We start from the raw sequence: 13,700 nt of genomic DNA, 5'->3' as shown, positions 1-13,700 counted from the left end.
CAACGGCGTCACGCAGCAATGGCGGAGGCGGCCAGCAGGGGGAGCCGCAGCCCGGCCCGCCATTAGCGCTGCTGGCGGCGCTGCGGGTTCCTGCGGGGGAGGACGGCGCACGAGCTTTAACTGAAGCCTGTTCATCCCGAACACTCGACAGGCCCCAGTTCTCGCACGGCAATCACCTCCCGCTCGCAGAACTCATCTGTGCCGCGGAAGGGGCGGCCGCAGAGAGCAGCGCTCGGGGAGGCGGTCCCGGCCCCACCTCCGGGCGGGCGGTGACGGACATCGCCGGGTGCCGCCCCGCAGCATGGCCGGGCTGATCGACTTCGGGGACGAGGAGGAGGTGAGGAGCTACCTGGAGAACTTGCACGTCGAGTACAGCTACCAGTGCTTCAAGGAGAAGGACCCCGAAGGTAAGCGGCTCTCCGGCGTCCCCCGGCCCAGACCCCTCTCTCCCTCTCCGGCCCGGACGCGGCTCTGACGGTGCCTTGCAGGCTGCCAGCGCCTGGCCGACTACCTGGACGCCGTCAAGAAGGACTTCGAGGCGGCCGCGCGGGTGCTGCGGGACAACTGCGAGGTGTACGGGCACGGCGAGAGCTGCTACAGGCTCGGGGCCTACCAGGCCATCGGCAAAGGTGCGCCCGGCGCTGCGTCGCGGCCCTCTGCCCCTTCCTGATTCCTCTGCCCCCTCCCAGCCCCTCTTCCCCGGGCTCCGTTCAGCCCCTCAGCTTCTTTCTCCCTGCACCCGCACGTCCTGCCCCTTTTACTGCCCTAATAAAAGCAGGGAAGGATGGAAAACCTGAAGTTAAAGGCTTAAGTTAATCACCCAAAGAAAGAATGGCAGGTTAGCCACGTGTGTGATGTTTTATAAGTGTATCTGCATGAGCAGTAAGCAGTATATCTGCTTACTATAAGCAGTATATCTGCTGCTGAATGTTGCTGTGTGCCCTTTCCTTAAAATTTACATTTATTCCATTGATTTATATTACAATGTCTGCGTAAACTAAGTTGGTTATTGGGAAGTGGAGGAGGGTCTCCTAACGTTACTAACACAGCCTCCGAAGCCCTTCATTTTGATTGTAGAGCCTAAAGTGAGGGCTGCTCTGTTTCCCAGAGAGAGCAGCGTGGAGCAGAAAGCTCCCATCCATTCAAAGCTGTCCTTGCAGTGACCTTGGGTTCTTGGTGAACAGGTGGACTCGCCGCAGACTTGAAGGCTGCCTACAAGTCTTTCCTGAAGTCGTGTGAGAAAGGTGGGAAGAAGTCGGTGAATGCCTGTCACAGCGTTGGGCTGCTGGCCCATGATGGGAGAGTCAACGATGATAAACCTGACCCAGTTGTTGCTAGAGACTATTACACAAAAGCCTGCGATGGCAACTTTGCTCCTAGCTGCTTCAACCTCAGTGTAATATACCTCCAGGGAGCAGCTGGGGTCCCTAAGGACATGAGCCGTGCTTTGAAGTACTCGCTGAAGGGGTGTGAGCTGGGTCACATATGGGCTTGTGCCAACGCCAGTCGAATGTACAAACTGGGAGATGGTGTTGAGAAGAATGACGGCAAGGCAGAGGATTTGAAAAACAGGGCAAAACAGTTGCACAAAGAACAGAAAGAAGCCTCGAGTTCTTTAACATTTGGGGAGTAAAACTGTCAGTCACAGTTAAGACCGCAGCTTTCAGTGGCAAGTGAACTTGCTGTTTAAATCTCATGATTTAAAGTACAGTTTTCACTCAATAAATATCCTGGAAGTATTTGTGTGTACAAATACACATATATTATTGTGGGTGCAATAAATGTGAGCAACTCTGTGCCTTTCTACATTTTTTAACGTGTTCTTAAGTGTATTGTTTACATCCCACTCGGATGGAGGAGAAATGCTTTTGGCCTAGTGGGAGTTTGTCTCCCTGTCTGCTGCTTCGGTACTGAGGCTTGTGCTAGGACCAGATCCAACACACTCACATCCACACACCCATCCCTAATTTTGCTTCTTTGGATACAAAAATGCTCTCTTTTGGATACAAAAATGGCTCTGTTAGTTGCGAGATGTTCCTCCAGGTTACCTGTTGATCCCAGATAGCGCCTCTTGCTGCCTCTGGTGATTATGGGGATGTTTCTCTGGTTAGTTTAGACTTGGAAGGATTTAAGTCATGTGCAGGTGATGCCAAGCCCAAAGAAGTAATGTATGTGCATGACAATACGTATATAGAGACATGTTTCCTTACAGCTTTTGTAAGTGAAATGGGCAGGAAAGATGAGAAGTAGGAACAAAAGGAACTTACTTAGTTTTGTTGGGCAGATGAACTGAAGGGGCAGAGTTCAAGAGAGCTGCTGCAGGCTGTAGTAGAGAAAGTCAAAGAGCAACAAATGACCAACCATGGAACTGCAGGTAAGCGTCTGAGGCAAGAGATTTTACACAACTTTATGATTTTAGTTGTATCCATGCATGCAAAGCTTGTGATACACACTTGTACATTTTGCTGCAAAGGTACAACCGATTCAGAATGTGAAAGCTCTGGCTGTGGTTTGAATAAAGAGACAAGCTTGCTATTAAAATAAATTGAGCGAAACAAACACAAATTTGGTCACAGCCGAAACTGAAGGTGTACACAGCAGGTTAAATGGCTAAATGAAGTGTGTACTATTTCAGACAGAGCATGTATCAGTTCTTCCAGCTCTACTTGCAACAGATCTCTTGCACAAACAGATTCCTTGCAGGGGATCTGCTTGCTGCTAGAATAAAAACGACAGATGGCAGTATATGTGAAATGTTGCATACCTTCGGTATAAGGCTCTTAGCTCTGCTCTCAGCAGCCTGCAAAAGAAATCAGTAATGACAAAAGTGAGGTTATTTTTTCTGTTAAGTCGGTTAATATTTTGTGGCATTTCAGGGAAGCAGAGCTGTTTCAGAGGAACACGTAGGAAAGGTTACCCGTGCACTAAGTGTGGCATTGCATAAATAAAACGGTTTGCAAGTTCTGTTTTCAAGTACAACAGTTTTCAAGTCTTCTGCTCAAGAGTAAGCAAGTGCAGGTAGCTCAAGGCACTGGAGAGCAGAGTGAAATGTTGAGCTTTTTTTTCCAGTTTTCTATCACTAGGTCTGAAGCCCTATTACACTAAAACCTCAGAATGGCAAAGCATCAAATCTGATCAGCCTGTTGCATTTCAGCGTGTTATAAATTACATGTAGTTAATGATGCTCCCGGCAATCTATTCTCAACCTAGAAACGACGTTCATGAGACATAATCAAAATTGGCTAGGAGGTGAAAATTGCACTGCAAATCTTGGCTTATAACCACCTTGCTCTGATATTACGAGGCTATTATCAAAAGGCCAGTGCTCCTGCTCTTTCTTTTTAACTGATGTTACAAAGGCTAGATTCTATGTCCTCTTGGGAAGTAGACTGTTCCTCCAAGTCCTCTGAGTTCATAAAGTAAGTGTGATAAATCCACGGCAATAATAGCAAACTTAGAAATACGGAACACCTGTTGGTCTCCTCAGGACAGGGGGATCATCTGAGGAGTAAAGCAGCTTAGCTCAGTCTGACAGCTTCCAAACTACTCTCTGTTTCTGTTTTCACTCATTTGTATTGACTTAAGCACACAGCCAACTTTATTTAATTAAGCAGCAATATACTTGAAAAGGCATTGTGACCAATTTTAATTAGTTAAATACACTCTCAAATACATAGCTTTAAATCACGAAAGCATTCACAATGGGATGCCTCCTGCAGCTGTGAAAAGATTAGTGGAGGAGTGCTGTTTTTGTACAGAAAAACACTGCTGGCACATCCTGCTGTGTCCTAAGTGTCCTTTGTATTCATTCTGGACAAAATAAGCTGTCAGGTAAAGAAGCTGCATGATGTCACGTAAACAGAAAAAGACTCGTCCTGGTGGCTCTGTTTCTGCATGGCATTGTAAAAAGCAGCTTTGCAGCTTGTCTGCCTGTATTCAGCTGCCAAAAACAACTTATTTCTGCAGCGTGTGAGCATTCTTACACATGTCCACACCCACTGGGATGGTCTGGGAGACTGTGTGTAAACCATCGCACCAAGAAAGAATGTTGTCTTCAAACTTTGTATTTGATATGGAAAGAAATTCACTCTGTTGACAACGTTTCATTATCATGAGACTGAGAGGAACTTACCCGTGTAGCTTCTCCCTGGAGAATATCTCACATTCATATTCACGTTCCTGGACAATATCTCTGTCAAAAATTCTATCGTGCTCTGACTTTCCAGACACTGAATCAACAATATGGCCCAGAATCTAAACAAAGCAGATTCCTCCAAGACTCTTTAGACTTTAACGATCTAGTTCTGCACCAAATCTGTGATGTCAAACTTCTTATTCCATATCTACAGCCTCCCAGTGCTTTCATATTCAGCATCCACTATTGAAGCAAACACCATAATCACTAATCATACTAATTTTAGATACTAAATTTAGTTTGTTGTTATTGCCTTCTACTCTAGCACTAGTTACAATTACCAGTGGTATATTGGTTCTGAATATAGTGTTTTATGCATCTTACTTTGTTTTACAGTCTTGCTTGTAATTTGGGAATTGGTTTGGTAATATAGTCCTATTTGTTATCCTTTCTTCCCCTAGATCAGGTAGTAAGAAATCTGTGCAATGTGGCTTTGTAAAATTAAGACCACTTTGGAGAGGTGATTTCAGGTGGGGATTTGTGAACAACATGATCGCAGTGCATACATACTCATAATCATGAGTACAGTGGGAATTCTCTGTAAATTCTCATCCTGTTAGTGCAGAACTGAAACACGGTGCTTTAAACATACCCTGGAGAGTTTTTCTTAGCAGCTTAAAGCCATCTGGTAAAGCAGAAGAAAGAAAAGAAATGAAAACTGCATGTTTGTACAGTAGTTGTCACCCAGAGCATTCTAGTGCATTTTAATCACTAGAAACAGAACTGCTTCTCAGGTCGTGGAGACATTACATACCAGGTTGGGATAGGAAAGCCACAGAAGAAAACAGGTAGTTCTTTAACCACAGTGTAATTTCTTAACTTAAAGATGAGGCCATTGTGAACTTATGCGAAACATTCCTTTTTCTTTCAGCCCTCTTTTGGCACCTTGATAGCTTGGTCTGAGCATTTCTTCGTCTCAGGATAAACACTGGAAAGAAGTGAGTTGATTTCCTGCCAGCTCTCCTGTAATTGGAAGCACTCCTTGTTCCTATAGAGCTTCCTGCCCAAGAAACTGGTTAACAACAGCTTTACAACAACCAGCGCTGCAAACTCATGAGAAGAAAACCTGTATTCTCCCTATTTTACATGACAGGAGAACAAGCTGTGAATGGTTATTTTCTTAATTAAGGTTACACAGTATCACAGAGGGCCCAAACTGACTATTCTTCAAACAATGTTTAACATGGAAAGGATCTGTTGATTCTTTACAAGCCAACAAACACTAAGATGGGAAATGTCATTCTGATAATATCTGTTATTCGGCAAAGGTGCAATAGCCACCTCAGCACAAGTGTTTGTTATTAATAGCCACTGAAAAGAAGATAAGAAGCTGTGAGGCTGCCAACACTGCAAGCAGCTTTTTGTGGCTGTTATCTTCAGGGAACTGGTGGGCCTTTTCTCTATGGCATTGTTTGCTCATTTGTTTTGCAATTGGACAAAGGAAATATGCAGTATCTTACTTTAAAGGGAAGCTGAGGTAGAGCAGATCTAGCTGTCACAATAATGCAAATGTCTCTTAATTTCAATTAATATTTTGCCTCAGCATCTCACAGCACTGAGCCCAGAATACTCGCTGTCATCCTGCATGTTGATACCTTGCAACACTGCGAGAGCTTGGCGCCCAATTGTGGAAGAGTTTTACATTTTAGAAGGATCACAGAAACACTATCCACTGGGGAACCAAAGGTGAAGCCCTCCGTCAGACTGCAGTGACAGCATTGCACACACAAGCTGGGAAACTGGCATTTAGAGGCAAGCAAAGACACCTGGTACTCAGGAACCTACTGCTAATGCTACAGAAGAGCAGTGACCTTCATGCTTCACTTAGCACTCTCGAAAGGCATTAACATTGCCTGAGGACATAAGGGGACAGAAAAAAAAAATTAGTGACATCTTTTCATGTTCAAGAATAAAAGAAAAAGGTCTTTGATTCAATTCTTATTCATTAGGCTGAATCAGAGACGTTGTAAAACTGAGAAACAGATATAACCTTGAAATCTAATGATATTGATACTTAATACCAACAGCTCTGGAAACATTGCTTTCAGAAAGGTCCTTGTGCAATCTGGGCTATAGAACATTTCTTCTCTGCTTTTGCCTTGATGCTACAAATTGATCAGATGACTGTGAGGAGAGGAATTGATTAAGCACTTTCTGTGCTTGGAGGCTTGAGCTAATAGGTGACAAACAAATGCAGTTTCTTGTTGGAAACTGTTATGCGCAGTACTACTCAGACGATGAATATGGTTAAACCAAGTGACTCTGTGCACTTCCTTCAGCACATCAAGCATCATCTTCTTCCAGCTAGGCCCCATGGTGTTGTTTTAAAGGACTTGCTGAATGTAACTTGGTCCCAAAACTACAGAAAAAAAAAAAGAAAAAAAAAAAAAACAAAACCTAGTTTATAACAGAGTAACAGAAGAAGAAAAAGGAGGGCCTGCAATGTATTTAAATCCCTGCATGGCAGAAGACTGGGACAGACATACAGCTCTTCATCACAGACATCTTCACTTTCTGTCTGCAGGCAGGACTGAACCAGTACACAAACAATAGTCTGATACTGGAGACCAATCCAGCTTTTTTTGTCCTGGGCTAGCTGTACATTTATTTGATGGGATTGCAGTAGCTCTTTGAAGCTCTCCCAGACCCATTAAAGGCCGAAGAGTGCCTCAGCACTTTAAGCTGCAGGTGGTCAAAACACTCAGAACGGAGAAAAGATTAGAGCTATCCATCTATATTAAAATAAACAAAACAAAACACCTAGCTCCACAACAAAACCCAAATCTTCTCATGGTCTGCTGAGCCTTTTGTGTGTTGTCCTATGTGCTGCTTAGCTGTATTTTTGTTATTTTTCCTGTGGGAGGGCTGTTCCCTTGGCTACCGGTGCTTGCCTCTAATAGTTGGCATTTGGGCATTCAGAGCTAATAGGATGAAAACATTTCCTTGTTTTTCCTTCATTCCAGAAGAGCTGCAGGGACACAACTGGAAATGTTTCTGGAAGGCAGCAGATCCATGGAAAACCACAGTATCTACTTGGACGCTTTTGCCCCAGTGCCAGGTAGATCTGTGGGGTCTTTTCCTGCTGGCCCCTACCTTGAGAGAAAAGTGCTAACGGGAGGTGAGGCTGGTGGCTTGTTCCTCTGCCCTCATGCACATGAGATCACATATGCTACCTCAGCTGCTTCAATCAGACTTCATTTTAGCCACAAGCACCACCAGCAGCACTACAATATCAAGCGCAAACAGGAGGGACAGGTCACAGCAGACACAGTTACCTTCTAGGAGCTATAATCAGCGTCCCTTAGTCTTGGCTTTCTGTGTTAAGGACATTGTTGCTTTTGCACTAGAGGAATGGAAACAGTTATCTCCACTGGAGATGTTCTACCCCAGTGTTCTGCTCTCACTGGCCATCAAGCACTCCATGAACTTCCATTTCATTAAAGCCTTTGCAAAGTCACTTTTGCACAATAACCTGCTCTCCATAGACCCTTCATAGACTGAATCTGTTCTAATTTAAATTACTGTTATATGAGGGACTCAAATGCATCTTTTTCTTTAGCTAAGTGCCTGGAGGAAACTAGTCCTTTCACAGTCACACAACACCACAAAGGGACACTAATTCAAAAGCCAAGGTGAAGCTTGCAGTATCTATGGAAACTGGAGACCAGTCTAAGGAGAAAGCAGAAGAGAAAGCAAGAGTACAGGTCTATCTGGTGAACAGAAAACGTCAGATCTCAGACAGATGTTGAGAAAATGGAGCAGTAAACAAGGCAAGTCAACAAAGAGTTTTGCACTGGATAGCTGGATACCTGGTTAAGACTCATGGCTGTTAGTACACAATCACCAAACTCCATGACACAGCAAAACCAAACAACCATTACTAATCTACACCAGGAGAAAAGGAGAGTCACAAACACACAATGCCTGCAATGCTTTTTACTTCTTTTTCCCCTCATGTTTTACTACTTTGACTATACCAAATGGAAATATGAGCAAAGCTGCTTATTTCAGGATGTATCTGCTGCACATGCTGAATAATTTTGCACGCAGGGCTGCTGGCTCTGAAAGCCTGCAAGAAAAGCTCATAGGAAAGAGAAGGCAGCTCAGGGCAGGCCCTGACAAAGGGCTGAGGAGAAACATGGGAAAAGTTCATGGGGAATTGCACTCAGGGCTTACCTATTTTTCAGGAATTTGTATCATTAGTGTGTAGTTCAAGAAGAGAGGGAAGGTGATCAGCAGGACTGTTTGCTGAGTTTGCATGCTCTGCTTTGCAGTGGTTATTGGGAAGATGTGAGGGCAGACACCTCTCTTTTCAGGGGCCAAAGAAGTTAAGTCGTAGCATCTTGCCACACAAAAAGTGCCACAGTTCTCCTTCACTTTGAAATGAAGAAACCATAACTAGAAAACTACTGCAAATAAAAATCATGGAAGTGCTCGGGGTCCATGGGCAGATCAGTGGAATTAAGCAACCCGCCCTGGCTGTAACAGCTCCTAGCTCTCTGCTGACCAAATTGAACTCTCCATTTTATTTCCACAAAGCCACTCTCTGTGCTGAGGTTTCCAAAGGATGCTATTTCCCTAAAAGTCCTTTATGATCCACTCATGACTCCGGGCTCCATACTTCCTACTTTGCTGAAGAGGCAGCACTTAAAAGCACATGAGACTCTTAACTAGTTCAGGGCACAGTAGTGCACATATATCAGGCACTGCTTGTCAGCATATTGATCACTGCTCACCAATTTGCCATCATGAAAACACCACTGCCGTTAGACATAGAAGTCATACTCTTTTCATTCTTGCTGATAACACAAGGTAATCCTGCATGAAAGTTCTCTAGAGGAAATAAGATCTTATTGCAGCAGAAGTGATATTAAAACACATCACACTGGGACACTAATATGCATATTAATGAAGTATGTGCTATATAGAAGCCTGGGAAAATTGAGCTAGCAGAGACCTTGGGGTTTTGTACTTTCTCTCTGCTCCAAGCCAGAATAATCCTTATTTAACATACCTGACAGCTATCTGCCCTGTCCAGCCTCTTCTACCGGCTTCACAATCCCTGCAAGCAGTCTTTTCCTGTGTTCACTGGTCTTCCCAGAAAAGCTCAAGGTGAATGCAGTAAAAGGACAACATGCAACCAAGAAAGAATTGATCCCATTCCAGCAGCAGTATGGACTCAGGTGTCCTGGCAGTCTAAGGGAAGTCCCACTCAGTTCAAGTGTTTATTTAGAGTTGGTTGCAGTAGAGCATTATTTATAAACAGTTGAAAAAGAAGGCTTTTCAGTGTGATGGGAAGTGCAAGCAAGATACAGTTTATCGGCATCAGAGCAGATAACTAGCAATGGGTCAATGTAAAAAGGCAGTTCGTGGCAATGCAGGAGGGGCAGAATAAAGGAGTAGCCACTTGCAGTACTGATGAGGATTGTCCTGGATTTATTTTTTGCTGTATCAAAGTAACTGCTCTTTATTTTTGTTGGTGGTGCAGTCATTACAACAGCACACTAGAAATTAGCCGCTTGGTTTTATTTACTTCTTGGTAAGAAAAGAGATTTACCTGCTACATGAAGTGCTGCTGTTTTCATGCAGATAAGATTACAACTCCAATCCCAGCCAGCCTGCAAAAATCTGGGATTAGAGGAAAGGCAAACAGTGGAAACCTACTCTACTGCTCCCAATACCTGTTCTAGAAGAGGCCTTTTAAATGTGCAGTACACCTTGATTTTATTTCAATTACTTTTAAATAAAAATGAACACTCTACAATGGCTGTGGTTCAGTTCCCCAGAAAATAGAACCATTGGCAGAGTCCATTGCTGGCACAGACAGCCCTGCTCTGTCACCTGCTAGGAAACAGCCAAGAGGCCAAAGCTGTTGATCTGACTAAGCAGCCTGAGTTGTTTTTCAAGCCCTAATGTGGCAAATGTTCCTCTAAGGGTTTGTTTCATGTTGTTTCATGAGGAGAAAAAATACATTGTCCTCTGCACAAATGGCTTAGTCTATCATTTTTCATCCCCAAAAAATTCCCATTTCAGACAAAGTCCAATATGGATCATATAATGATGGAACTGAAGCATTACAGTTAAATCCTGGGAACTGGCAAATTCTAAGGAAAACATATTCACAAAAGTAAGCCTCAAGTACACTTCAGCTTATGCTTTCCTCCTGGTAATGGTGCTTTTTAACACATGAGATAGGGAAATCTACCTTGAGGGCAAACCTGGACAGCAAACTGAAGGTGTGCATTCACATCTCAGCACTAACCTCATAGAATAACACAGCCCCTCCCAACACACTGCTTCCCCAGGACAGCAACATGAAGCACTCGTGGTGTAGGCATACATGGAACAAGAAGCCTTAGGGCATACCTGAAGGGAGCCACGAGCAGGAGGAAGCCTGCAGCTCTGAAACACCTGTCATTTGGTGTAATGACTCTTGTCAGAATAGATCCCAAAACACTGCACTGGAAGGGTAGCTCCAGTGAGAATAAACCTATGGTGAGTGCTGAAGAAGCTTCTGTGTGACTCAGGTAAGTTCAGATTTAATACACAGCTCCAGGGGCTGTGAGTGTGGGGATGTGCATCTGGCATACTTGACATACCACTGCTAGAAGAAAAATCCTACGTACTAGTTTAACTTGTTCACCTTCTGGTTACATTCCAAGAATGTTCCTACCTCTGGTTTGTCAAGTTCACAGTAAAGTAAGAGGAAGGCAAGATATCGTATTCCAGTTTAAACTGAAATGCAAACTGTAAGCCAAATTTTAAACAACATCTACAAGCCTCATTCATACACTACAAAAATATTAGAAGAGTACTTCTGTGCACTTCTGTGTCCTTTTCATACCGTCACCTCACTGTTTATGTTTTTCTAAAGAGAAAGATAATAGTATTAATCTATTCCTTGGGGCTGCTGTGAGGATTCATCAGTTAACATTTATGCAGCAAACTGGAATAAGTGCTTTTCAAGTGCTAAACATCATTATTGTTCTCTTCCTCTTCATTAGTACATTATGTACATCCCAAGTAGACAAGATAAATACTGAAATTAATTGTCTTCAATGTAAGAGAAGTGGAAAAAGGTAAAGACCGATTGAGAGCCACTACTTAAGAGTGCTGTGAGTGTCATCTGTGTGTAATGAAATAATCCACTGCATTTTGCAGAATTACATACATATATATTTGCACACATCTAAGCAAGATCTTCCCTGAGCAAAGCTCTGAGAAATGTCTAAATTAAACACATCAGATGTTCCCATGTGCCTTGCAAACTAAACAAATAATAAAACATACAGGAAATGAGATTTGCAAAGAATCACTGAGAAAGCTGCCAGATTTTAGAGCGCAAAACCTACCTGCTGCTTCAGTTTGCTTCCTTCTTAAGAAGTAATCTCTATGGGAAGGAACAGCTGTGGAGGAGCAGAGCCAGTCCAGAGCTGGAAACCACCCCTTGCTAAAAGAGGAAAAACAGAAAAATTAAATTCAGAAAAAATACAAATTCCAGAAAATACAACCCAGCAGATGGTATCACTGGTGAAGGAGGAACAAACACAAGCAGCAGCACACCAACACAGTACCATTGTCTGCTGGACCCTGCACACAGCCATGCACCTTCCCCTGCCCCCACTGCTGCCCAGTGCAGTGGCAAGCACTCTGCTGTCCCATCTTCACCCAAGCATCCCATACTATTTATTTTTTTCTTATTTCAGTGATAATAGGAATGATACAGTATGCTTATCAAAGTGCAAATTAATTGGAAATAGATATCTTCCATAAATATTTGTGAGAACTATGAGAGATGGGCAAAATCTTAAGGCATCTCCATGCTTTTCAGTATTTGCCAGTTGCTAATGGTAAAGTACATTTCAGCCTTGTGATCTGAAATTCATCCAGCCAACATATAAATGCATGAAAGGCAGTTCCCCGCTCCAAGACATCCATCTGGGTCCCTTCCAATAGCAAATGACAGGAACACATGTTGCTAGAGGGTAGAATCTCTCCTGTGCCTGGATGAATTGCTGTGTGCTCGTTACTGTATTTTTCCCTTGCCTGGGGGAAAATTGTGGATGTATAACTGAAAGCAGGTAATTAATTTTTATGTAGTTAAAATCAGGTGAGACAAATTTAGTCTTTGCAGCTCTGTCTATTCTGTTTTGCTTTTGAAAGATCTGCTTGGTTTTACAAAACCTGGGCAAGTTTCTGGCTTTCAGGACAAAGCCATGAAGATTAAAAACATTCAATTAAAAACAATCAAATATGCTTTAGTACCAGGGAGGAGCACAGTGGAAGCAAATTACATTTGCACTGCATAATATAAAGGCAAAATCACTTTTTTGGCATCTTTATATACATGCAGCAAGCACCTTGAAAATTCCCATATTCACAAAACAGATATATACACATACACTGAGGTTCAGAAGCAGTTGGCAGTGATGTGCACAAGGCAATGGTGGCATCCAGGCTTGGGTAGGCCTCCTCTTGTGATAGTTTGGCACTTCAAAATGGGACTTTCTCAGTTTTCTCTCACAGAGAAGATCTGAATTGTTAATTGTCTGGGAAAAGGGAGAAAAAAAACACTGTTACACTTTGACAAACAGATTGGTTTCTATGATCTACATATCTGCACTAATTAATTTACATCCCCAGCTGTCCTTCACACGGAATTACCTCACACTCACAATTCAGTATCTTTTGAAATTTGACTGGAATGAAGCAATTTTTTTTTCTCTCACTAATTCCAGCTGTTTTTTAACTTGAGAGTCAGAACTAATTGAGCACAGCACTAATATCCCTCAGCAATCTTCAGCTGTCATCTCACCACTGGGGAATATTTTAGTGGTTGATTGCCATTTTTTAGTTAGGTATCTCTGTTGGAAAAGCTGCTTTGTGTCAGTATTGCACCCTTTTGAGCCACATAAAACCAGAAAATTGAACTGCTATTTGAAAGAAAAGAAAAGAAAAAGGGCATTGTAAGATGATGTGTGTAGAATGGCAGTTCACATACTTTTTTAGCACTTAAAAAGCACATGGTGCCCAGATATGCGATATTGTACTGTCCCAAATGCTAAAGCCTTAGGGTCCTATTTTGGAATTATCCTGAGGGAGCTGCAATACACTCCCCTCTGATCTTTGGTATGCACAAGCAGATAACATTTCATTTAGAGAAAGCACCTAGCAAAATGAATCCTCACTCCAATTGCATCAATTCACATCAAGCAAGCTCTTTAATTTCATTCAGCTATCTGGGGATGCAGCAAAGTACCTAATTTTCAGGGTTTGAAGAAGAAATAAGCTAAGATGTGCCTTATAACTCTTTATTCAGTTTTGTTAAAACTGGCCCATCTTTCTTCTCTTCTCCAGTTCTTTTCCCTCAGCTTTCTCCCAGTGTTTCAGGCTGGCTACAAGCCATAGCAGCAACAATAGCACAATTCTAAAGCTGAACAAATGAACAAATCAGTGCAGGGCTTTGCTATCCCATTGTTTGGAGAGGCACTTTCCTAACAAGCAA

The 13,700-nt window shown here is 42.9% G+C and overlaps 1 protein-coding gene and 1 long non-coding RNA gene across 2 annotated transcripts; one reads left to right on the top strand and one right to left on the bottom strand.

Moving 5' to 3' along the window:
- Nucleotides 1-136: 136 nt before the first annotated feature.
- Nucleotides 137-1,816, top strand: COA7 (cytochrome c oxidase assembly factor 7). The gene is made up of 3 exons (XM_072343566.1): nt 137-407; nt 489-629; nt 1,185-1,816. Exons 1-3 carry the CDS (start codon nt 302-304, stop codon nt 1,631-1,633), a joined length of 696 nt encoding a protein of 231 aa, XP_072199667.1. The 5' UTR covers nt 137-301; the 3' UTR covers nt 1,634-1,816.
- Nucleotides 1,817-6,418: 4,602 nt separating this feature from the next.
- On the bottom strand, nt 6,419-12,738 carry LOC140255745 (uncharacterized). The gene is made up of 3 exons (XR_011904541.1): nt 12,598-12,738; nt 11,548-11,645; nt 6,419-6,554 (listed from the first exon to the last, which is right to left on the bottom strand). It is a non-coding gene; the product is annotated as an uncharacterized lncRNA (long non-coding RNA).
- Between the last annotated feature and the right edge of the window lie 962 nt (nt 12,739-13,700).

This window comes from Excalfactoria chinensis, chromosome 8 (genome assembly GCF_039878825.1).
Source record: "Excalfactoria chinensis isolate bCotChi1 chromosome 8, bCotChi1.hap2, whole genome shotgun sequence".
Taxonomy (NCBI): Eukaryota; Metazoa; Chordata; class Aves; order Galliformes; family Phasianidae; genus Excalfactoria; species Excalfactoria chinensis.
Note: the sequence above shows the minus strand (reverse complement) of the source record. Positions and strands in the feature narration are given on the sequence as shown.